This window comes from Nansenia antarctica, assembly GCF_963989245.1.
Source record: "Nansenia antarctica genome assembly, chromosome: 3".
NCBI classification, from domain to species: Eukaryota; Metazoa; Chordata; class Actinopteri; order Argentiniformes; family Microstomatidae; genus Nansenia; species Nansenia antarctica.
Window position 1 is genome coordinate 5,974,571 of NC_137688.1, and position 24,954 is coordinate 5,999,524.

At 47.9% G+C, this 24,954-nt stretch overlaps 3 protein-coding genes across 3 annotated transcripts in view; 1 reads left to right on the plus strand and 2 right to left on the minus strand.

Annotated features, from left to right (window-relative positions):
- scyl1 (SCY1-like, kinase-like 1) overlaps positions 1 to 8,936 on the plus strand; it is a 16,438-nt gene extending 7,502 nt beyond the window's left edge. Inside the window, exons 8-13 of the mRNA XM_080526310.1 lie at positions 282 to 476; positions 686 to 861; positions 1,030 to 1,122; positions 1,544 to 1,870; positions 2,807 to 2,885; positions 8,726 to 8,936. Coding sequence (XP_080382436.1) covers positions 282 to 476; positions 686 to 861; positions 1,030 to 1,122; positions 1,544 to 1,870; positions 2,807 to 2,885; positions 8,726 to 8,850 — 995 coding nt within the window. The 3' untranslated portion in view covers positions 8,851 to 8,936. The remainder of the gene's footprint in view (positions 1 to 281; positions 477 to 685; positions 862 to 1,029; positions 1,123 to 1,543; positions 1,871 to 2,806; positions 2,886 to 8,725) is intronic.
- Positions 8,937 to 13,014: 4,078 nt separating this feature from the next.
- Positions 13,015 to 16,597, minus strand: LOC308153031 (phospholipase A and acyltransferase 3-like). The gene is made up of 5 exons (XM_080526118.1): positions 16,564 to 16,597; positions 16,094 to 16,170; positions 15,627 to 15,735; positions 14,489 to 14,757; positions 13,015 to 13,234 (listed from the first exon to the last, which is right to left on the minus strand). The coding sequence occupies exons 2-5, from the start codon at positions 16,106 to 16,108 to the stop codon at positions 13,112 to 13,114; spliced, it is 516 nt and encodes a 171-aa protein (XP_080382244.1). The 5' UTR covers positions 16,109 to 16,170; positions 16,564 to 16,597; the 3' UTR covers positions 13,015 to 13,111.
- A 1,845-nt stretch (positions 16,598 to 18,442) lies between these two features.
- LOC308152554 (phospholipase A and acyltransferase 3-like) lies at positions 18,443 to 23,930 on the minus strand. Its single transcript, XM_080525555.1, has 5 exons — positions 23,639 to 23,930; positions 23,098 to 23,174; positions 22,661 to 22,769; positions 18,784 to 19,055; positions 18,443 to 18,679 (listed from the first exon to the last, which is right to left on the minus strand). Exons 2-5 carry the CDS (start codon positions 23,110 to 23,112, stop codon positions 18,557 to 18,559), a joined length of 519 nt encoding a protein of 172 aa, XP_080381681.1. The 5' UTR covers positions 23,113 to 23,174; positions 23,639 to 23,930; the 3' UTR covers positions 18,443 to 18,556.
- Positions 23,931 to 24,954: the final 1,024 nt, after the last annotated feature.

Genomic DNA, 24,954 nt, shown 5'->3' on the forward strand with positions numbered 1-24,954 from the left:
TACCTGTCAGAAACCTCACACTCACCACACAACACCACCTACCTCACACTCACCACACAACAACACTCACCTCACACTCACCACACAACACACACCTCACACTCACTCACCACACAACACACACCTCACACTCACTACACAACACACTCACTACACAACACCCCCCTCACACTCACTACACAACACCACTCACCTCACACTGAAGGAATCCCAACAGTCTCTTACACATCTCTTCTCTCCTCCTCCTCCTCCTCCTCTCTCCTCCTCTTCCCCTCATAAAGAGAAGGATGTGATGTCGTCAGCTCAGCCTGCGGGCTCTGCGTCCAGCTGGGCAGGGTGGGCGGTGACGGGCGTGTCCTCCCTCACGTCCAAGCTGATCAGGACCGGCCCGGGGGCCGAGGGAGCCCCGGCAGAACCCCCCCCCCCTGCCGGCCCCCCCGCCGCTGGGAGCCCTGTAGTGGACGGAGCCCCCCCAGGTAAGAACAGGCTGCCTTCTCTAACTGTCTGCCCTCGAAACAGGCTGCCTTTGTTTCCTATAAATGCTGTCACATGACCTGACCTGTTGGATCACATTCTTCCTTTGCTCCTCTCATTACTCACTCTCTTTCTCTCTCTCTCTCTCTCAATCATATTCACTCTCTCTCTCTCTCTTAATCTTATTCTCTCTCTCTCTCTCAATCTTAAGCGCCAGCCGCTAAAGCACCAGAGGCCTCTGTGACCCGCCCTGCTGCTGCTGCTGCTGCTGCTGCTGCTGCTGCTGCTGCTGACCTCGCCAGCCAATCAGACGCCCCCGAGGTGACGGACAGGGACGAGGAGCCAACCGGTGACCGGTGGGAGGACGAGGACTGGGGCAGTCTGGAGGTAACTGGGCCATGGGAGGAGGAGGACCTGTGTGTGTGTGTGTGCGTGTGTGTGTGCGTGCGTGCGTGCGTGCGTGCGTGCGCGTGTGCGTGTGCGCGTGTTTCTGTGTGTGTGCGTGTGTGTGTGTGTGTTATTGAACCCCGTGGTCTCTGTTCCCTCCCCTAACAGGACCCAGAGAAGCTGCAGGCGGGACCAGACGACTGGAACTCCTCTGATTGGTCAGGAACGCCGTCAGTCAAAAAGAAGGCCACAGAGAGAGCAGTACGTATGTCTGGTAGTCTGAGTCAGACAGGCAGGGGGGTGTTCCATCAGCATCGCTAAAGGAAAATCCAGGCTAATTTTGATACGTTTTGCGAGACTTTAGACAAATCTGGGCTTATATCAAGAAAAACAACAACATTGTTGTTACAAGAAAGTGAAAGCTGTCTCTGTCTCCTCCTCCCTCTCTGTCTCTCCCTCTCTGTCTCTCTCTCTCCCTCTCTGTCTCTCCCTCTCTGTCTCTCCCTCTCTGTCTCCCTCTCTCCCTCTATCTCTCTCCCTCTCTCTCTCCCTCCCTCTCTCTCTCTCAATCTTTCTCCCTGTCTGTCTCTCCCTCTCTCTCTCTGTCTCTCTCTCTCTCTCCATCCATCTCTCTCTCTCTCTCTCTCTCTCTCTCTCCCCCCCCCCCTTCCTCCCTCCCCAGGTGGGCCCCACCCCCTCCGAGGCGGTGAAGAAGCAGAGTGCTGATTGGAGCAGCTCGGGCTGGGAGGCGGACGACAGCTGGTCCAACGAGAAGGAGGGCCAGGGTCAGAGTTCACCCGGGGAGGAGGGGGGGTGGGGCAATGACTGGGAGGAGGGGGGGCCGGCGGAGGCTCCTCCCCCTGCCCAGGGGCCCCTGCCGGAGGGCGTGAGGCCGGCCAGCGACTACGACTGGGGGGACACCCCCGCCCCCGTTGCCAAGGGCAACGCCACGCAGAGCGACTTCTTCTCCAACGTGTCCCAGAGAGCCACGCCCACCACCACCGCCCCGGTGAGGATGGAGAGAATAGGAGGCGGAGGAGGATGGAGAGAATAGGAGGAGGGGGGGAGGATGGAGAGATGGAGAGAGGAGGAGGGGAGATGGGGGAGGATGGAGAGAGGAGGAGGGGGGGAGGATGGAGAGAGGAGGAGGGGAGATGGGGGGGAGGATGGAGAGAGGAGGAGGAGGGGATGAGGATGGAGAGAGGAGGAGGAGGGGAGGATGGAGAGAATAGGAGGAGGAGGGGAGGATGGAGAGAATAGGAGGAGGAGGGGATGAGGATGGAGAGAGGAGGAGGAGGGGAGGATGGAGAGAATAGGAGGAGGAGGGGAGGATGGAGAGAGGAGGAAGGGGGGAGGATGGAGAGGAGGGGAGGAGGAAGGAGAGAGGAGGAGGGGAGGATGGAGAGGGGAGGGAGGGAGGAAGGAGAGAGGAGGAGGGGAGGATGGAGAGAATAGAGGGGAGGATGGAGAGAAGAGGAGGAGTAGTAGTGTTTAAGCTTTATTTTTATAGTCACATAGAAATACAACAAAACACAGTGGAACAAACAATTGGTCATCCATGCATTCATACATACACGTATTACAGTGATGGTGATTGAGTGAAAAGGTCATTCTCTCCATGCTTTGAATATTTGTCACAATCTCTATCCAGTCAGTCTTTGCTGGAGGTTTGGGCTGGAACATGTCTGTGTTGCAGCTTTCTGGCTGGCTGCTCATACTGCTATGGAAAGCCTTCTGCAATGTTGCCCAAATAGACTGTAGTAAAGGAGCCATCATCACCATAGCAGGAGTCAGGTTTGTGTTTTGAGTCCATGTTTTAAGTGTCTGTGTGTGTGTGTGTGTGTGTGTGTCTGTGTCTGTGTCTGTGTGTCTGTCTGTCTGTCTGTGTGTGTGTGTGTGTGTGTGTGCGTGTGCGTGTGCGTGTGCGTGTGTGTGTGTGTGGCAGGGTGGTGATGGCTGGACTGCGGACCCTGCAGGGGACTGGGGGGCGGAGGAGAGCTGGGAGTCTGTGGACGGGAGTCAGGGTGAGTCTACAACACCCCCACATACACCACCTCCTCTACAACACCCCCACACCACCACCTCTACAACACCCCCACACCACCACCTCCTCTACAACACCCCCACACCACCTCCTCTACAACACCCCCACACCTCCTCCTCTACAACACCCCACACCTCCTCCTCTACAACACCCCCACACCACCTCCTCTACAACACCCCCACACCTCCTCCTCTACAACACCCCCACACCTCCACCTCTACAACACCCCCACACCTCCACCTCTACAACACCCCACACCTCCTCCTCTACAACACCCCCACACCACCACCTCTACAACACCCCCACACCTCCACCTCTACAACACCCCCACACCACCTCCTCCTCTACAACACCCCCACACCTCCTCCTCTACAACACCCCCACACCACCTCCTCCTCTACAACACCCCCACACCTCCTCCTCTACAACACCCCACACCTCCTCCTCTACAACACCCCACACCACCTCCTCCTCTACAACACCCCACACCTCCTCCTCCTCTACAACACCCCCACACCTCCTCCTCCTCTACAACACCCCCACACCTCCTCCTCTACAACACCCCCACACCACCACCTCCTCTACAACACCCCCACACCACCTCCTCTACAACACCCCCACACCACCACCTCTACAACACCCCCACACCTCCTCCTCTACAACACCCCCACACCACCACCTCTACAACACCCCCACACCACCTCCTCCTCTACAACACCCCACACCACCTCCTCCTCTACAACACCCCCACACCTCCTCCTCCTCTACAACACCCCACACCACCACCTCTACAACACCCCCACACCACCTCCTCCTCTACAACACCCCCACACCACCTCCTCCTCTACAACACCCCCACACCTCCTCCTCCTCTACAACACCCCCACACCTCCTCCTCTACAACACCCCCACACCTCCTCCTCTACAACACCCCCACACCACCTCCTCCTCTACAACACCCCACACCACCACCTCTACAACACCCCCACACCTCCTCCTCTACAACACCCCCACACCTCCACCTCTACAACACCCCCACACCTCCTCCTCTACAACACCCTCACACCTCCTCCTCTACAACACCCCCACACCACCTCCTCCTCTACAACACCCTCACACCTCCTCCTCTACAACACCCCCACACCTCCTCCTCTACAACACCCCCACACCACCTCCTCTACAACACCCCCACACCACCACCTCTACAACACCCCCACACCTCCTCCTCTACAACACCCCCACACCACCACCTCCTCTACAACACCCCCACACCACCTCCTCTACAACACCCCCACACCACCTCCTCTACAACACCCCCACACCTCCTCCTCTACAACACCCCACACCTCCACCTCTACAACACCCCACACCTCCACCTCTACAACACCCCCACACCTCCTCCTCTACAACACCCCCACACCACCACCTCTACAACACCCCCACACCTCCACCTCTACAACACCCCCACACCACCTCCTCCTCTACAACACCCCCACACCTCCTCCTCTACAACACCCCCACACCACCTCCTCCTCTACAACACCCCCACACCTCCTCCTCTACAACACCCCCACACCTCCTCCTCTACAACACCCCCACACCACCTCCTCCTCTACAACACCCCCACACCTCCTCCTCCTCTACAACACCCCCACACCTCCTCCTCTACAACACCCCCACACCACCACCTCCTCTACAACACCCCCACACCACCTCCTCTACAACACCCCCACACCACCACCTCTACAACACCCCCACACCTCCTCCTCTACAACACCCCCACACCACCACCTCTACAACACCCCCACACCACCTCCTCCTCTACAACACCCCCACACCACCTCCTCCTCTACAACACCCCCACACCTCCTCCTCCTCTACAACACCCCCACACCACCACCTCTACAACACCCCCACACCACCTCCTCCTCTACAACACCCCCACACCACCTCCTCCTCTACAACACCCCCACACCTCCTCCTCCTCTACAACACCCCCACACCTCCTCCTCTACAACACCCCCACACCTCCTCCTCTACAACACCCCCACACCACCTCCTCCTCTACAACACCCCCACACCACCACCTCTACAACACCCCCACACCTCCTCCTCTACAACACCCCCACACCTCCACCTCTACAACACCCCCACACCTCCACCTCCTCTACAACACCCTCACACCTCCTCCTCTACAACACCCCCACACCACCTCCTCCTCTACAACACCCTCACACCTCCTCCTCTACAACACCCCCACACCTCCTCCTCTACAACACCCCCACACCACCTCCTCTACAACACCCCCACACCACCACCTCTACAACACCCCCACACCTCCTCCTCTACAACACCCCCACACCACCACCTCCTCTACAACACCCCCACACCACCTCCTCTACAACACCCCCACACCTCCACCTCTACAACACCCCCACACCACCTCCTCCTCTACAACACCCCCACACCACCTCCTCCTCTACAACACCCCCACACCTCCTCCTCCTCTACAACACCCCCACACCTCCTCCTCTACAACACCCCCACACCTCCTCCTCCTCTACAACACCCCCACACCTCCTCCTCTACAACACCCCCACACCATCACCTCTACAACACCCCCACACCACCACCTCCTCTACAACACCCTCACACCACCTCCTCTACAACACCCCCACACCTCCTCCTCTACAACACCCCCACACCACCACCTCCTCTACAACACCCCCACACCACCTCCTCCTCTACAACACCCCCACACCTCCTCCTCTACAACACCCCCACACCACCTCCTCTACAACACCCCCACACCACCACCTCCTCTACAACACCCCCACACCACCACCTCCTCTACAACACCCCCACACCTCCACCTCTACAACACCCCCACACCACCACCTCCTCTACAACACCCCCACACCACCACCTCCTCTACAACACCCCCACACCACCTCCTCTACAACACCCCCACACCACCACCTCCTCTACAACACCCCCACACCTCCTCCTCTACAACACCCCCACACCACCTCCTCTACAACACCCCCACACCACCACCTCTACAACACCCCCACACCTCCTCCTCTACAACACCCCCACACCTCCTCCTCTACAACACCCCCACACCACCTCCTCCTCTACAACACCCCCACACCACCACCTCTACAACACCCCCACACCTCCTCCTCTACAACACCCCCACACCTCCTCCTCTACAACACCCCCACACCATCACCTCCTCTACAACACCCCCACACCACCTCCTCCTCTACAACACCCCCACACCTCCTCCTCTACAACACCCCCACACCACCCACCTCTACAACACCCCCACACCTCCTCCTCTACAACACCCCCACACCTCCTCCTCTACAACACCCCCACACCTCCTCCTCTACAACACCCCCACACCACCACCTCTACAACACCCCCACACCACCTCCTCTACAACACCCCCACACCTCCTCCTCTACAACACCCCCACACCACCTCCTCTACAACACCCCCACACCTCCTCCTCTACAACACCCCCACACCACCACCTCTACAACACCCCCACACCACCTCCTCTACAACACCCCCACACCTCCTCCTCTACAACACCCCCACACCTCCTCCTCCTCTACAACACCCCCACACCTCCTCCTCTACAACACCCCCACACCTCCTCCTCTACAACACCCCCACACCTCCTCCTCTACAACACCCCCACACCACCTCCTCCTCTACAACACCCCCACACCTCCTCCTCTACAACACCCCCACACCACCACCTCTACAACACCCCCACACCTCCTCCTCTACAACACCCCCACACCTCCTCCTCTACAACACCCCCACACCTCCTCCTCTACAACACCCCCACACCTCCTCCTCTACAACACCCCCACACCTCCTCCTCTACAACACCCCCACACCACCCACCTCTACAACACCCCCACACCTCCTCCTCTACAACACCCCCACACCTCCTCCTCTACAACACCCCCACACCTCCACCTCTACAACACCCCCACACCACCTCCTCTACAACACCCCCACACCTCCTCCTCTACAACACCCCCACACCTCCACCTCTACAACACCCCCACACCTCCACCTCCTCTACAACACCCCCACACCTCCTCCTCTACAACACCCCCACACCTCCTCCTCTACAACACCCCCACACCACCTCCTCCTCTACAACACCCCCACACCTCCTCCTCTACAACACCCCCACACCACCACCTCTACAACACCCCCACACCTCCTCCTCTACAACACCCCCACACCTCCTCCTCTACAACACCCCCACACCACCTCCTCTACAACACCCCCACACCTCCTCCTCCTCTACAACACCCCCACACCTCCACCTCTACAACACCCCCACACCACCTCCTCTACAACACCCCCACACCTCCTCCTCTACAACACCCCCACACCACCTCCTCTACAACACCCCCACACCACCTCTACAACACCCCCACACCACCACCTCTACAACACCCCCACACCTCCTCCTCTACAACACCCCCACACCACCTCCTCCTCTACAACACCCTCACACCACCTCCTCTACAACACCCCCACACCTCCTCCTCTACAACACCCCCACACCACCTCCTCTACAACACCCCCACACCTCCTCCTCCTCTACAACACCCCCACACCTCCTCCTCTACAACACCCCCACACCTCCTCCTCTACAACACCCCCACACCTCCTCCTCTACAACACCCCCACACCTCCTCCTCTACAACACCCCCACACCTCCTCCTCTACAACACCCCCACACCTCCTCCTCTACAACACCCCCACACCTCCTCCTCTACAACACCTCCACACCCCCTCCTCTACAACACCCCCACACCACCTCCTCTACAACACCCCCACACCTCCTCCTCTACAACACCCCCACACCACCTCCTCTACAACACCCCCACACCTCCTCCTCTACAACACCCCCACACCACCTCCTCTACAACACCCCCACACCACCACCTCTACAACACCCCCACACCACCTCCTCTACAACACCCCCACACCACCACCTCTACAACACCCCCACACCACCTCCTCTACAACACCCCCACACCACCTCCTCTACAACACCCCCACACCTCCTCCTCTACAACACCCCCACACCTCCTCCTCTACAACACCCCCACACCTCCTCCTCCTCTACAACACCCCCACACCTCCTCCTCTACAACACCCCCACACCTCCTCCTCTACAACACCCCCACACCACCTCCTCTACAACACCCCCACACCTCCTCCTCTACAACACCCCCACACCTCCTCCTCTACAACACCCCCACACCTCCTCCTCCTCTACAACACCCCCACACCTCCTCCTCTACAACACCCCCACACCTCCTCCTCTACAACACCCCCACACCACCTCCTCTACAACACCCCCACACCTCCTCCTCTACAACACCCCCACACCTCCACCTCTACAACACCCCCACACCAGAGAGAGAGAGACAGAGAGACAGAGTCTCATTCACATTTACATTTACATTTTTGGCATTTAGCAGACGCCTTATTCCAAAGCGACTTACAATCAATACATTTGAATACTAAGCATGTGAATCAGCAGTCCACTATTCGTTGCAGGAAGAGTACTCTAGCTCGGGCCGGGGCCACTGATAGAAGGAAAAACCTTCTCCCTATTATCGCCTTCTACTAAAACGTTTTTTTTTTTTTTTTTTGTGTTTAACCCATGGTCGTAGTAGTGGTTGTAGTCTTGGCGATAACAGCTGTGTGTGTCTCTCTGTTGTCATGGTGATAGCAGCTGTGTGTGTGTGTGTGTGTCTGTCGCCCCCCCAGGCCTCAGCAAGGCCGAGATGGCCAAGAAGAAACGCGAGGAGAGGAGGAAGGAGCTGGAGGCCAAGCGGGCAGAGCGCAAGGCGGCTAAGGGTCCTCTCAAACTGGGCGCTCGGAAACTGGACTGACTGTCTGAGTGAGCGCGGGCGGGAGACAGGAAGACAGGAAGGAACACACAGCGCTAAGGACTGTTCCCTGACTGCTACAGGATGGGAGGGGCCATTTATGGGAGGATTAACATTCCATAAACAAATGACGAGAGGGAGGGAGGGAGGGAGGGATGGAGGGAGGGATGGATGGATGGATGTGGGAGGTGTGGACTCCTAACTACCACACTGGAAGCTGCTTGGAGGAGCAGGAGGAAGAGGAGGAGGAGCAGAAGGAGGAAGAGGAGCAGGAGGAGGAGCAGTCCTGTCGTTCGCCAGGCATCACAATACCAGAGACAGGACTCAGCGAGACTATCACAGGATTGCGTCACATCACACCTTTCCTTTGTTTTATAAACACTATATTTCAGTTGTAAAGTGTACATAGTCGCATTTGTCTGAAAAAGGACATCGGGAAGAAAAAATCCAAACTTTTTTTCTTCTTTTATATATAAAACAAAAAACAAATATATATATATATATCGATAAGTATTTCACGGAGGGTGTATTGTACATGCTGAATGTTTATTTCACATGTGCGCTGATGTGGGTTATGAATGTTGTTCGATGAGCTAAGTGCATGCATGGGTTAGTGTGTGTGTGTGAGCGGCCTGACTGCAGACGTTTTACCGCCATAATGTATAAAAACCTTCCGGAAGAAGTTTCCCTAGTTTCTGTTTATAAATCGGTACCTGTCGCGCAGTCAGGAGCCAGACACTCCTGCACCCGTTCACAGCGGGTTGGCTGGAAGTAGCGGGGAAGAGGGACCGAAGTTCTCGTCGTTATCGACGGTGTCGTCATGCATTTTAAACTAGTAGTAGTCTTAAATCTCATCGAATCACCGGATTCACTTGACTGATCTTAACGTCGTAAGAGTTCAAGATCGTTCAACTGCCACTCATCAACTGCTGTAGCAGAGGTTGGTAATGGCGTGGGTCCGGGGGGGGGGGGGGGTAAAGGACGGCTTGTTGTCTCGTTTCTTCTCTTTATTTTGTGCCTTTTTATTTGACGGCAGCACCGTCCCCTGGTCCCGATGTGTGGCGGGCAGACAAGGGAGGATGCTGCTGTGTCTTTCTGCATTGTGTGTGTGGGCGGGTGGAGAGAGAGAGAGAGAGAGAGAGAGAGGGGGGGGGGAGGTTGTTTTTAAAGAGCCAGAATCTGATGTACCATGTGAACTATTCCAAAAATAAAACCATGACAACAAAATGATCCAGATGCGATGTGTCTTTGGTGACGAGAGTTATACATGGAGAGAGTTAAGCCATCGCGTTCTCAGCTGTTTATATTTTGGGGCCATTTAGTGTCAAAGGTGTTTAGTGGCCTTTTATTGTGACCAGCCTGGTCAAGTTTATTGTGACCAGCCAGCCAAGTGTTGCGTTCATATTTGTGTTCAGTGTATATATGTGCGGTAACAATAGTGTTGCTTGCTTACTGCAAACACACTAATTATTCAGAACATAAACTTGGTTAGATGCAGATTAATCAATATCCAAAACTAGCGTAGAGAAATCACACACATGAATGACCACGATGGATCTGAATGGTTGTTTCTACTGGGAACATCACCTTGAAAAAGTTTCTGTTTCAAGTTTTTGTTTCTCAACAGATGAATCTTTATTTAATGAATGTGGGTCAATGACGAATAAGGCTTCTAAAAATATTTATTTTTAAACTTTGTTCAAAATACATAGAATTTATATTTTTGAGTATGTGACAATGTGCTTAAACATGCCGCATTTGTTAATATATATATATATTTTTTACTGTATTTCTAACTTAATTGCTCAAAAACTGTCAGGTGGCGCAACCAATTATTTGTAAAAGTATTTATATTTTCCTATTATTTACTTATTAAGTTAAATCTTTGTCATGTATCTATTATCTATATATATCTATATCTATTAGACTGAAAAAAAAAATTGGGGCTGCTTTTTCCTTCACTGACAGTGGCATCTAAAATGATTAAAATTAAAGACATTATAATCGTGAAATGTTTAAAAGTGTTAATATATATTTAAGTAGACACAAATACACATTTTAGAGCATTTTGGAGCTTTAAATAACATTATTTATTCCATATAGTGGCATTAATTGTGGTTGCGCCAACTGACATACCGGTTGCACCACCTGACTTTTGCCACTGATTTCAAATTAAACAGGCTTCTACTTGGACACCTGCATTAGCTTTGACCTATGCTAGCAATATCATACAAATCATTTTAAAACAGAATAGTAGTTTTATGCTAAAATAACATTTTCCTAGTTTTACATTGGTTGTACCACCTGACATGGAAAATATACCCTCCTACCTCTGAGGTGAAACTATCTATTTTTATCAATATTTGAGAGCGCTCTACAAATCTTTTCACTCAGCCACAGATGTCAGACAGGGTCCTCTGGATGATGAAACATTTGGCTGATGCAATAGTCTCTTGATTTCAAAATAAAAGTCCCATGTTTACGGTTGTGCCACTTGAGGAAAAAAATGTACGGGACAAAAGTTTCTCAATTATCTCAATAGCTTTAAAACTATTTTTATTTGTAAATGTGTGTTTATTTGAAAGGTTTCAAACATAAAATCATGCCACAGTATTTTATATTGAATATATTATTATTAAAATACCACTTTTAACAGTGTTCTTAATCTGTTCCTTTGTTGAGACAGTTGCGCCACCTGACATTTTGGAGGTTTGAGATGCTAAAACACAAAGTAATCCATATTATTAGAATGTACTGACAATACATTCAAACTAACCATGTTGTATAGAATAAAATCATATATGACTTGAATTGATTAATCTATATTTAAATGGAAATAATATACATGACACAAAAATATGCATGTCACGTCATTGACCCACCTATTAAAACATTTACAAACTATTAAACCACAGATGCAGCAATACCAAATATATTCTCTTAAATACAAATTAGGTTCAGTCAATTAATTCATCTATATGAATTTCATAGCTTTCATGTGACGTCACAGCATAGTGGAAACGCCCACCTGACGGGCAAAAGGCACTTTTTGCGGGCAAAACCCACTTTTTGCGGGTTAATAACTTTGATTTCCCGTGGGTTAGGAAAATAATTCCAACGTGTCCGGATAGAGTAGAAGACAGGGAATCCAACACTATTTGAATGGAGTCGATCCTCCACTCCTATCACCGTGGACACAGCAAGGAGCGAATTCCCGGATATAAATATTCCCTCGCCTCGCTGACAGCGGGAGTTGGGAGTTTCGTCCAGCAGCCGGTGAACGCCCGGTTGATCGAGTTTCATATTAAAAGTATATCTTCTCGGGGTGTCAGCGCGGTGGTTAAGGGCTCAAAATGACCGTATACTGATGGTGAATTTAGCAATAATAGTCTTATGTTTGTACCACCTCCATAACCGGTGTTATTCACGGGAAAAGCCGGTCAAGGAGGCACCCTTTGCAGGTCAATAACTTTGATTCTCCGGGGGTTAGGAAAATAATTCCAACGTGTCCGGATAGAGTAGAAGACAGGGAATCCAACACTATTTGAATGGTGTCAATCCTCCACTCCTATCACCGTCGTGTATCTTGATAGTTCTTCATGAGTGAGGTGGTCTAAATAGTAGGCAGCCATGTTGAGCGATGTTGCTATGATACTTTTTGCCCGTCAGGTTGGTGGTTGCTAGGGAAGAAACCACGTGACTGAAAGCTATGAATAGGTTTAATACAAACTTTTTTTTTTTACAGATGAAACATTGGATAATGGATTATTACACATCCAGTATATTAGGTTGCAAATGTATTGTTTCCTAAATGTCATTGTTACTGTTACTAATTCTAAAGTGATCAAGATCAATGCAGTGTGGTTCAGGCGAACACCATGTTGTAACAAATTATTAACTGTGTTTACAGTTAACTGTGTTAACAGTTATGTAATGTATAAAGTTAGCTTATTGTTAGTTAAACACTCTAGCTTAATCTAGCTGCTTTCAAGAGCCTCCTATAAAGTCATTAAACCCTCTCAGTTGTAGACAACAGGACAATGTGAAATCTCTGCGTTGTGCTTTCAGTTCCTGTTAGTTTAAATCTAAAAGGTTTTAAAAACATCTAGAGAAATAATCCCAACCCCCCCCCACCCCCCACCTCTCAACCTCAGGGTGAGTGTTACAGATGACATGGGGATTGCTTGGTTGAGGGATTGATCTATTAGGCTTTCTGGTGATTGGCTGCTCATGAATCTCTCCTATAGGTGGTACAGGCTGTCACTCATTCAGTATTCTTCTTCTCTTTGTTCCCGCCTCCAAAGATGGCACCTGCCAGAGCAATGACTCCGAATCCAACCATCGCGGCTACGCCCATCCCCACACCTACTTCCACGGCCTTCCGAACCTGGAACACACACACATACACACACACACACACACACACACACACAAAATGGATGGTGTGTCAAGTCAAGTACTTAATGGGCCGGTTTCACAGATAAGGCTTTAGATTAGATTAGATTCAACTTGAGTTTAATCCTAGACTAAAAGGCATCTTCAATGGAGATTCTACATTGAAAGTGTGAATAAGGCCGCATTTACACTGCCAGGTTAAGTGACACAATCAGAATGTTTGCTCACATGTGGCACAGATCGGACATGTAACTTGTACATGTAAACAGTAAAAAAGCACCTTGAATCTGATACTCTCAGATCCGTGTCAGGCCTCAATCATATGTGGAAATAAATCTGATACGAATCGAATATCTGTCACTTCCACTGTGATCTAACCAGGCAGGTCGGATATAACTTGTATTCGCACGTCATTGAAAATGTGACGGTCTTCTCGCATTTTGATGACGTTTGACGTTAGTTTCACTCACAACAGCTGTTCAAAAGTGAAGCGCGACAGTGAAGCTGAAATGGAAGAGGACGGGTCAGGACAATGTAAATAAACATACTTGGAAAAGCGATGGCTTGGATTATAATTTCTGTCTCGTTTCTGTTTCTGTTTCTGTTTCTGTCTTGTTTCTGTTTCGTTTCTAATTTCCGTCTCCATTGGCTGTCTGTTTACTTTCGTTTCCCGTAACCAAAACCCTCATGTACGCATGCGGGTTGTTTCAAGTGTTAAGCAAATGTAAGCAAGTGTAAGCACAGGTATCGGATATGGGTCATTTTTAAAAGTAGATGTAAGCAGGCATTCCCCAAAAAATATATAGACCAAAAATCGGAACTAGGCATTACGACCTGCAGTGTAAATGCAACCTTAAGGCCGATGATGTCATATGTGGACAGATGACATCATCAGCCTAATAATTAATTCTGTGTCACATTTAACGCAGGTCGATGTCAACCAACACACTGAGCAGCCTTTTGTGTGACACCGGTGCGCGACGCGGATGTCCGCGCCTTAGAAAATTTCGCTTCGCGCCGCTTTGAGTCCGCACGGACCTCTGCGGAGTACGTTCCGCGTATATTGCGCCCCGACTCTGTGAGAGCCTTTAGTCCAGGCCTTGGCTGAAGCCAGACTCTGTGAGAGCCTTTAGTCCAGGCCTAGGCTGAAGCCAGACTCTGTGAGAACCTTTAGTCCAGGCCTAGGCTGAAGCCAGACCCATATATTCTATGTCGAGCCGTATCCTCCAACCCTCAGTGTCCTTACCTGCCGAGACTCTGCCTTGCCGTATCGTAGCTCCGTGGCGAAATGCTCACAGTTGCCTCTGAAGACACAGTAGGGCATCTCTCGCCCCACAGACGACTCTGCCTCCCTCAGGATCACACAGACAGGCCTGGCTTCAAGCTTCTTATCCAGCAGGTTGTTGATCCACCACTTATCCATCCCCACCACGTCCCAGATCTCCTCCTTCTTAACCAGGGCCTTGTCATGGAGGACCGACATCATGCTGCTGGCCCCGGCTCCTGCCACCTCCGCTGGAGGAAGGGGGAGGGAGGGAGAGAGAGAGAGAGAGAGAGAGAGAGAGAGAGAGAGAGAGATAGATAGACAGACAGAGAGAGAGAGTGAGATAGACAGACAGACAGAGAGAGACACAGTCAGAGAGAGAGAGAGACAGAGAGACAGAGAGACACAGAGAGAGAGAGAGAGAGACAGACAGAGAGAGAGAGAGAGAGAGAGAGAGACAGAGAGACACAGAGAGAGAGATAGACAGACAGAGAGAGAGAGTGAGATAGACAGACAGACAGACAGACAGACAGAGAGAGAGAGTGAGATAGACAGACAGACAGACAGACAGAGAGAGAGAGACACAGTCAGAGAGAGAGAGACAGTCAGAGAACACTGGGTTCAAAGTCATAAAAAAGGGACCAATTCCATGAGTGAGAGAGAAGGATTTATAACTAAAGCAAATACTGAAATGTTACCACATTTACTGGGCGGAAAACACCCAAATGTGAAATCTTGGCAGCAAATTGTGTCACTTCATGCCACATGCTAAAGGACATCCAGTGGACCATAAACGATACCATAACTGTTTATTGTTCGTTTTTTTTGTTATTTCCTTTATTTGCTTATTATTATTTCTCCCTTGTCTTCGGTGTCTGATTGTTTTCACCTGTTTATCTGTTTGTGACAAATTGTCAATGTAAACATTTGTTTGTTCTAAAAAAGCTAATTGAATTCAATTCAGAGAGGGAGGGAGGGGGCATTCAAGAAAGGGGATGCAGTGGATGCACAGACATGAGATGTTTTTGGTCTTTACAACTCATGTCTCATGTTAGAATGCACCATATCTCCTCAGAAGAAGTAGTGAGTATCCTACAGCATATGATAGTAGTGAACTCACAAGGAGGCGCCAGGTGAACAACGTAGCCATCGCCGACGTACACAGCCCAGTGCTGGTAGTTACCACGGAAGATTTCTATCAGGTCTCCTGGCTCAGGTTTCTCATCGTACTGGGAAGGCATACATGAATAAAAAACAAAATAAATCAGTATCGATTTAGCAATGTGTGTGTTGGCACATAAGCGTCGCTGGACTCCCTTCTTAGACTGAAATTGCCAAGCAAAGGCAGCTATTCTGGACTAAAGGGGAAAGTCCTGAGATTAATTTCAGTTTCAATTTCTCCACATTTTATCTCATCATGCCAAGCAAGGAAGGAATAAGTATCAAGACTAACATCTTTCCTTTGATGTTCAAACCCTGAGTGACTTCTCATGTTGTCAATATTGAACTATAATCAGCATCATGGTCCTTTAATATGTTGATAGCAAACAGAGATGGTGAAATAGACACAATTGAACTTTTACATACCAATGTTGGAGCCATGATGATTCTGAAGCTTTCCCTTCACAGCTTTGAGAGATTTCCTCTGGGGGAATAGACTAGTCCTTAACAGAAACAGACAGTAGGTACATTGGTGCGACAGACCTTAGACTTGGGCAAGTTATCCCTCTTATGTATATACTGTATATACACATGGGTGTTTGATGCAAATAAATGACAGTTTCACATGATAGCATAGAGTCATACATGGTAGGTTATTACTGACAGTGACAGCTGACACACACACACACACACACACACACACACACACACACACACTGTTACTTCACCCTCGGTGTTCGTGGGTCTGTTTACATTCACACACGTCATCTAAGCTCAGTAAATGACTCGTTTGCTCTTTGACATCAGGAGTCACGGCTGACATGGACACATCTAGAAATGATCTTATATTTTAAACCACAACAACCTTCAGCTATGTAAGTATGTAATGTCCTTACCTTTGACACGGTGATCTCTGCGCTCAGCATCCACCACCACCACCGCCGCCGCCTGAGTCAGATGTCAGCTGACTCACTAAAGCCAAACACACATGGGCGTGGTCTCTCTGCTGGGAGGGTGGTGACGTCAACACATGGGCGTGTCTCTGCTGGGAGGGTGGTGACGTCAACAATGGCTGGTTGCGTTCGTAAACTCGCTCTGAGAAAGCCGGAGCGCACACTGGGTTCAACGTCACAAAGGTACCAAGTGATTTGATTGGACAAGAGGCATTCCATGAGTGCTGATCAGATTTCCAGAGCGTATTTACGAACGCAGCTATTATTAACAGACTGAAAACCGAAAGCGAAGCCAAGCCACCCAAAACATCTACAATTATTATTATATTTCAGTTATACGTATTATATACATAATCTAACCAGAAATGTACTTCTTTTTCACTCTCTTAACTATCAATCAATTATGTAACATATTAATCAATCTATTTTAACTATCAATCAATTATGTAACATATTAATCAATCTATTTTAACTGTCAATCAATCATGTAACATAATATGTTGACAGCCTTTTGGTAATTTTGTTGTGAATAACACCCTAAAACATAACATTTCACATAAAGTAGGCCTACTATTTTTTTTTATTAATTTCATGGCCGGGTAGAGTTGTTAATGTGATAAAGTTGATAAATCAAACGGTCAGACCTCTCACAGTCACACACCGCAAACATACATCCAGGTGAGTCAGGTAGTAGTAGAGTGGTTGAGTGTGTTGCAGCAGGTCAAATGAGCTTGCTGTTGTACTTTGAAGTACTTTCCAAAATAAAACCATGACAACAAAATGATCCAGGTGCGGGGGGGTATTCCATAAACCTCGCTAAAGGAAAACCCAGGCTTAGTTTTGCTAAATCTCACGAGACTTATCAAAATAAGCCTGGATTGTCCTTTAGCGACATTGATGGAATACCTCCCAGATACGGTGTGTCTTTGGTGAGTCATACATTGGGAGACTTTGGCCATCACGTTCTCAGCCAAAAGCATTATGCCGCCTAAAGTGGTGTTTGGTGTCAAAGTTCTCCGGACTCTGAGTGATTGTACCGTGTTCTCATTGTATCATCATTACAGCCACTGAACAGGGTTGGCACAAGGATGTTAAAGACCACACAGGGCTGTTCTGTTTGCTACGACAAGTGTACATTATTTAGAATACAAACGTTGTTAGATACAGATTAATCAATATCCAAAACTAGCATAGAGAAATCACACAAATGAATGACCACAATGGATCTGAATGGTTGTTTCTACTGGGAACATCACCTTGAAAAAAGTTTTTGTTTCTGAACAGATTATAATCTTTATTTATTAAATATTTATTTACAAATGTACAAACTCTTAAACCATGGACGGAGCAATACCAAAGCTATTCTCATTAATACAAATGTGGTTCAGTGAATTACACATCAATAGGTGTAATACAAACGGACTTTTCCCAAATCAAACATTGGATAATGGATTATAACACATCCAGTATATTAGACTGTGAATGTATTGTTTCCAAAATGTCACTGTGACTGTGAATTCTAAAGTGATAAGCAACATTGATCAGAATTGACACTGTTTGGTTCAGGCGAACACCAATGTTGTAATTCAATTAACTTTGTTTACTGTAACACAAAGTTAGCTTATTGTTAGTTAAACACTCTAGTTTAATCTAGCTGCTTTCAAGCACCTCCTATAAAGTCATTAAACCCTCTCAGTTGTAGACCACAGGACAATGTGAAATCTCTGCTTTGTGCTTTCAGTTCATGTTAGTTTAAATCTAAAAGGTTTTAAAAACATCTAGAGAAATAATCCCAACCCCCCCCACCCCCCACCTCTCAACCTCAGGGTGAGTGTTACAGATGACAAAGGGACTGCTTGGTTGAGGGATTGATCTATTAGGCTTTCTGGTGATTGGCTGCTCATGAAGCTCTCCTTTAGGTGGTACAGGCTGTCACTCATTTAGTATTCTTCTTCTCTTTGTTCCCGCCTCCAAAGATGGCACCTGCCAGAGCAATGACTCCGAATCCAACCATCGCAGCTACTCCCATCCCCACACCTACTTCCACGGCCTTCCGAACCTGGAACACACACACACACACACACACACACACAAATGTCTAACAAGTACATCATATGATATATTCTATGTCGAGCCGTATCCTCGAACCCTCAGTGTCCTTACCTGCCGAGACTCTGCCTTGCCGTATCGTAGCTCCGTGGCGAAATGCTCACAGTTGCCTCTGAAGACGCAGAAGGGCATCTCTCGCCCCACAGACGACTCTGCCTCCCTCAGGATCTCACGGACAGGCCTGGCTTCAAGCTTCTTATCCAGCAGGTTGTTGATCCACCACTTATCCATCCCCACCACGTCCCAGATCTCCTCCTTCTTAACCAGGGCCTTGTCATGGAGGACTGACATCATGCTGCTGCTAGCTCCTGCTCCTGACCCCTCCGCTGACAGTTTGACAATGTAAACATTAGGTTTGTTCATGCCAATAAAGCCAATTGAATTGAATTCAGAAAGAGAGGGAGAGGACATTCTAGGGACAGATATCGTGACGTTAGAATTATAAGGTTCTAACGTTTTTTACATAATCTGATCCATTAGGTGTTTATTAATGCCTGTGTGGTGTTATTTGTAAAATTATGAAATGTTTTAGTTTGACGCTCAATATCTCTGAACTACCCTAAACGGAGATAGAACCTTATAATTCTAAGCTCACGATATGTCGTAGGCGTTTTTGTTGTTACTTAAGTCTTTACAACTCAAGTCTCGTGTACAATGCACCACTTTTACTCAGATGAAGAAGTGAGTATCCTACAGCATCATCATGAGCATCATAATATTATAGTATACTGTTATGCCCCTGCATATTCCTCTATTCTCTATTCCTTCAACGTCGCTAAAGGAAAATCCAGGCTGTTATTCTGATAAGTCTCGCGAGAGTTATCAAAAATAAGCCTAGATTTTTCTTTAGTGACGTTGATCGAATACCCCCCAGTTTGCTTTGTTGAGTTGATGTGGCTGAGGAGGCGGGGCCATGGATGTGCTGCTCCTGCTGATTGGCTAACGGGACGCACCTGTGGCTGAAGACCTCCATGCCCGTCAAAAGACTGCATATGGCTGGGGCACACACGGGGAGCGACATATTGGGCGGCCGCTCCCGAGGGCGGTATAGGAGTAGTTCCGGACAAGGATCCGTCGCGCAACACCGCCCCCGTCTGGTGCTGGAGTAACGGTACTGGGCTCGAGGAGCCAGTCAGCTAGTCTGCCTGGCGCCCTCCTCTGGGACTGCCGGCCACGGGGTCGTGCGGCGGATCCTACGCAATAGGCAGGGGATAATTGGATGCTAGGTTGGGTTCAATTGGCTACCAAAATTGGGTGAAAAAGGGGATAAAATCTGAAAAAAAAAAAAAAAAAGACTGCAGCCTGTGGAAATATTTGGTTGCCCTCTTCACAATACCTTTTTGTTTGATTACTAGTTTTTTGTTTGAACTTGGTTTGACTTTGTTGGGGTTTGACTTTGTTGGGGTTTGACTTTGTTGGGGTTTGGCTTTGTTGGGTTTTGGCTTGTTGGTTCTCCCTGGGAGGTGTGTTAGTTCTTAGCTTGGCGTGGGCAGTGAGTATTGGTTTACTTCTATTGTTTTTCTGATCCTCCCTGCCATATTATATAGACTTAAGGTAGTGGGAGATTTTGTTACGGTAGTTGTTGTCTATTGTGTTTATCCTCATCAGTGGAGGTTTTTGTTTCATTGTCTCTTGTGTAGGTATGAGGGCTGTCCATTAAAATGTTACCCTGTTATACACCATTTCAGTGACTCTGGACATTTTATTACGTTGTGGCTTTATGTGTACGGATTTTTGAGCAGCACCTTGGTTTAGTCCCTTTTGTTTTCTTGGGACACTTTCAGCCGCAACAACACATGACTATGATTTTTTTAAATTAAACCTTTATTTAACCAGGTGACCTCATTGAGATAAGGAATCTCTTTTCCAAGAGGGACCTGGCCAAGAGGGGCAGCACAAGGACACAGGCATACATCCAATACACAGATCAGGGTTTCCGTTAACCGGTAATTCCCGGACTTTGTCCGGTAAAAGTTGATGAAGTCCGACAAATTGAAAACTCGTCGGACATAAATGTCCGGTGAAAATAATTCCCTCTAAGCACAATTTGAATACAATTCGCTAAAGTTCACATTCTGATTCCTTCTATTTAAAAAAAGACGAATATATAGGCTATGTATTTATTTTATTATGATATGATTTGACACCGGCATGATGATGACTCCTAATGTGTAGGCTGCCTATGCGAAACAGCGGTTGTTTCCGGTGTGCGCTATAACTCGTGCACAATCGAGTCGAGGCAGAGAGGAGGATAGCGATGTTTCTCTCTGTGATAGTGTGATTATGCAAGCCTTTTCTGAAAGGGATGAGAACCCGATTGTTTCAGCTTCTCCCAGGGAGAAAGTGGTAGAGTTACCATCCTCCCCGAGTCCTACCATACCATCCGCTGACAGCCTATCTCTGCCTGTAACCGGCGAGCGATTGCGTGTCGCTCAAGTAGCTGATCAGTCATTAAACAAATGTTTTTTACATGCAGCTAGTGAGGAATCTGAAATAGGGGGCAACGTAGTTTATTTCCTTAACGATGGGATATTAATGCGTAAATGGTCTCCTCCTAATGCAAATGGTTGTGAGTGGAATACTGTAAAACAAGTGGTTGTGCCTGTGGGTTATAGACAACAGGTGTTATCTGTAGCACATGAGAGCCAGTGGTCAGGACATTTAGGTATAACTAAAACTTATCAGCTGATATTGAAACATTTCTTTTGGCCCGGACTGAAGGCGGATGTTGCCAAGCACTGCCGCTGTTGCCATACTTGTCAGATGGCGGGTAAGCCTAATCAATCCATTCCACCCGCACCATTGCATCCCATTCCTGCTATAGGGGAGCCATTTGAACGTGTAATAATTGATTGTGTTGGACCTTTGCCTAGGACTAAAAGTGGAAGTCAGTATTTGCTTACTATTATGTGCGCTGCTACTCGTTTTCCCGAAGCTGTTCCGTTGCGTAACATATCAGCCAGCTCAGTGGTGAAAGCTTTAACAACGTTTTTTTCCACATTCGGTCTTCCTCTTGTTATACAATCTGGCACTAACTTTCAGTCTAAGCTTTTCAAACAAGCCCTAAGAACGTTAGGGGTACGATGTCACGCCAGAAGCCTACATGCTTGCACTGTTCAATAAAATGTTATACATCTAGACATTGTGGTATTTCTTTATATACGTATCCCAGCCTGCCTATTGTTTCTCAATAAACAGTTATGTTCTCCTCATTGACATACTCCTGAGACCGATTAAGTATGATTTGACAGGCAGCTAAACGAAATGCCTTCCCAACCAGCGAGACCTGGTTATAGAAATGACGTTGTTTTATTGATAAAAAAAAAGGGTAAAACTGGAAAGAGAAAATAGAAAACTCACATTAATCCCAAACAATTTAACAAACTTCAGTTAACGTAATGTGGAGTCCGTTCATTGATCGATGCTGTCTGTTCAGTTCCCAGTGAGGCGCCCGTTCAGCGCTGGACATAATGGCATAGCGCGCATGCGAATCATGTTATATTATTATATATTATATAGCTCGCATCTAATCGTATCGGATGAGAAATAGACATTAAATGGCATATATAGGCCGCTACACAACAGTAATCACCGCGACAAACAGCTATATTAGTTTTTTTTTTTTTTTTTTTTTTTTTTTTTTTTAATATTTTAATATGATGACCGGAATATATCACGTTTGTCCGGTAAATCGAAATCTTCCCGGACACGATGTCCGGCGGCAATTTTTTCTAACGGAAACCCTGACACAGATAATAAGATAAGATACATAAAACAAAATAACAAGAAATTAAAAGCAGGTTTGGGCGGGCACAGATACTGAATTAAAAGCAATGACAATTTCCAATACTTTCACCTTCTAATAAAATCGTTATGAAAGCATCATAACTGATTAGTTATGACAGTGATATGATGATAGTAGTGTACTCACAAGGAGGCGCCAGGTGAACAACGTAGCCATCGTCGACGTACACAGCCCAGTGCTGGTAGTTACCACGGAAGATTTCTATCAGGTCACCTGGGTCAGGTTTCTCATCGTACTGGGAAGGGACACATGAATAAACAACAAAATAAATCAGTATTGGTTTAGCAATGTGTGTGTTGGCACATTAACTATGAAACTGCCAAGCAATTATGCAAATATTCTGGACTTATGTCCAGGAATCCTGAGATTAATTTTGGAAAAGCGATCATATTCAGGACAACACATTTTATCTCATCATGCCAAGTATGACTAACGTCTTTCCTTGACTTCCCCAGACTTCTCATGTTGTCAATATTTAACTATAATCAGCATCACGGCCCTTAACATGCTGAACAAATAGCAAACAGAGATGGTGAAATAGACACAATTGAACTTTTACATACCAATGTTGGAGCCATGATGATTCTGAAGCTTTCCCTTCACCGCTTTGAGAGATTTCCTCTGGGGGAATAGACTAGTCCTTAACAGAAACAGACAGTAGGTACATTAGTGCGACAGACCTTAGACTTGGGCAAGTTATCCCTCTTATGTATATACTGTATATACACATGGGTGTTTGATGCAAATAAATGACAGTTTCACATGATAGCATAGAGTCATACATGGTAGGTTATTACTGACAGTGACAGCTGACACACACGCACGCACGCACGCACGCACGCACGCACGCACGCACGCACACACACACACACACACACACACACACACACACACACACACACACACACACACAGTTATTTCACCCTCGGTGTTTGCGGGTCTGTTTACATTCAGTAAATGACTCGTTTGCTCTCTGACATCAGGAGCCATGGCTGACATGGACACATCTAGATGCAATAATAACCTCATACACGTCTAGAAGTGATCTTATTTTAAACCCACAACTTTCACTCCTGGTATTATATTATTATTATATGTTCTTACCGAGACTTTCTGATACGGTGAAACATTCACCACCGTGACGTCAGGTGCGGGGTTCTTCTTCTTCTTTTCATTTGATTGGCGGTTGGCAACCAACTTGAGGCGCATTACCGCCACCTACCGGAACGTGTTGAACGTTAGATTGACAGGGATATAAATTAAAAATGAAAGAAATAAACTAAATGTCGATCAATCCAGTGTCTTTTAAATACTATTAACCGTTTGTCTACTTTAAATGCATTTCCTAGCAAACTGTCCACAGTAAAACTCAACTTAACTCTCTGAACTGCAGACCTCAGCGGCAGCTCTCTCCTCCTCACACTCCAGCAACACATGCCGAAGCGATTCATTCACTGTCATGTGGCTCGCTATGCTGTCCCTAAGAAAAACAACACAACCCAGGATTCCCTGCGAATCGAGCATGCGCAGACGTAATTGAATATTCCGAAAAGGGTTATATGCTGCTTAAGCAGGGCCGGCCCTAGAACTTTTGTGGCGCTAAGCAAGATTTTGAATGTGCCCCCCCCCCCCACACACATGGCTGATCGCTCTTACCAGGTGATCGCTGTCCTCTCCACTGGGCTCCACCAAGGTGCTTAGTCAAATGGATTTGTAAGTCGCTTTGGATAAAGGTGTCTGCTACCAACAATGTAAATGTCATCTCTATAACTTTGAATACGCAGCTGTGACTGAGACTGCCTCACCCTGACGGTGATTGACATACTCAGGTGTGACTGGTACACAAATCAAATCAAATGTTAGTGGTCAAGTACACAATATTAGAGCGTAATTAAATGTTTTAGGGCAAGCAACTCCTCAACTGTGCAACAATCGACAATTAACAGTGCAATAATAATAATAATAATAATAATAATAATAATAATAATGGCCTCAGGAGGCGGTAGCATGTGAACTGGTGACTGGAGGGTTGCTGGCATCCTATCTAAGGTGCCTACCACTGCTGTTGTGCCTTTGTGCAAGGCACTTAACCCCTACTTGGTTCTGACTATGGCTGACCCTGTGTCTAGAACACCAACAAAACGTCCTCCAAAACCTACTCTGGCTCCCGGTCAAATACAGGATCCAATTCAAAATCCTACTCACCACTTACAACTTAGGTGGTGGAGAGTGGATGATGAGATGATCGGAAACCGGCTGGTGCCAATCATGTCGTCATCCACTCTCAACCACAGTCCTATAGCTCCCCCTACAGGCCAGAAGCTGCATGCGCCCCACAATTACTATGACTGGTAATGATGGAAAACCAAAAGTGACACATGCATAAGGTTAAAGGTCAGACGGGATAGAGGTCGCTGTTG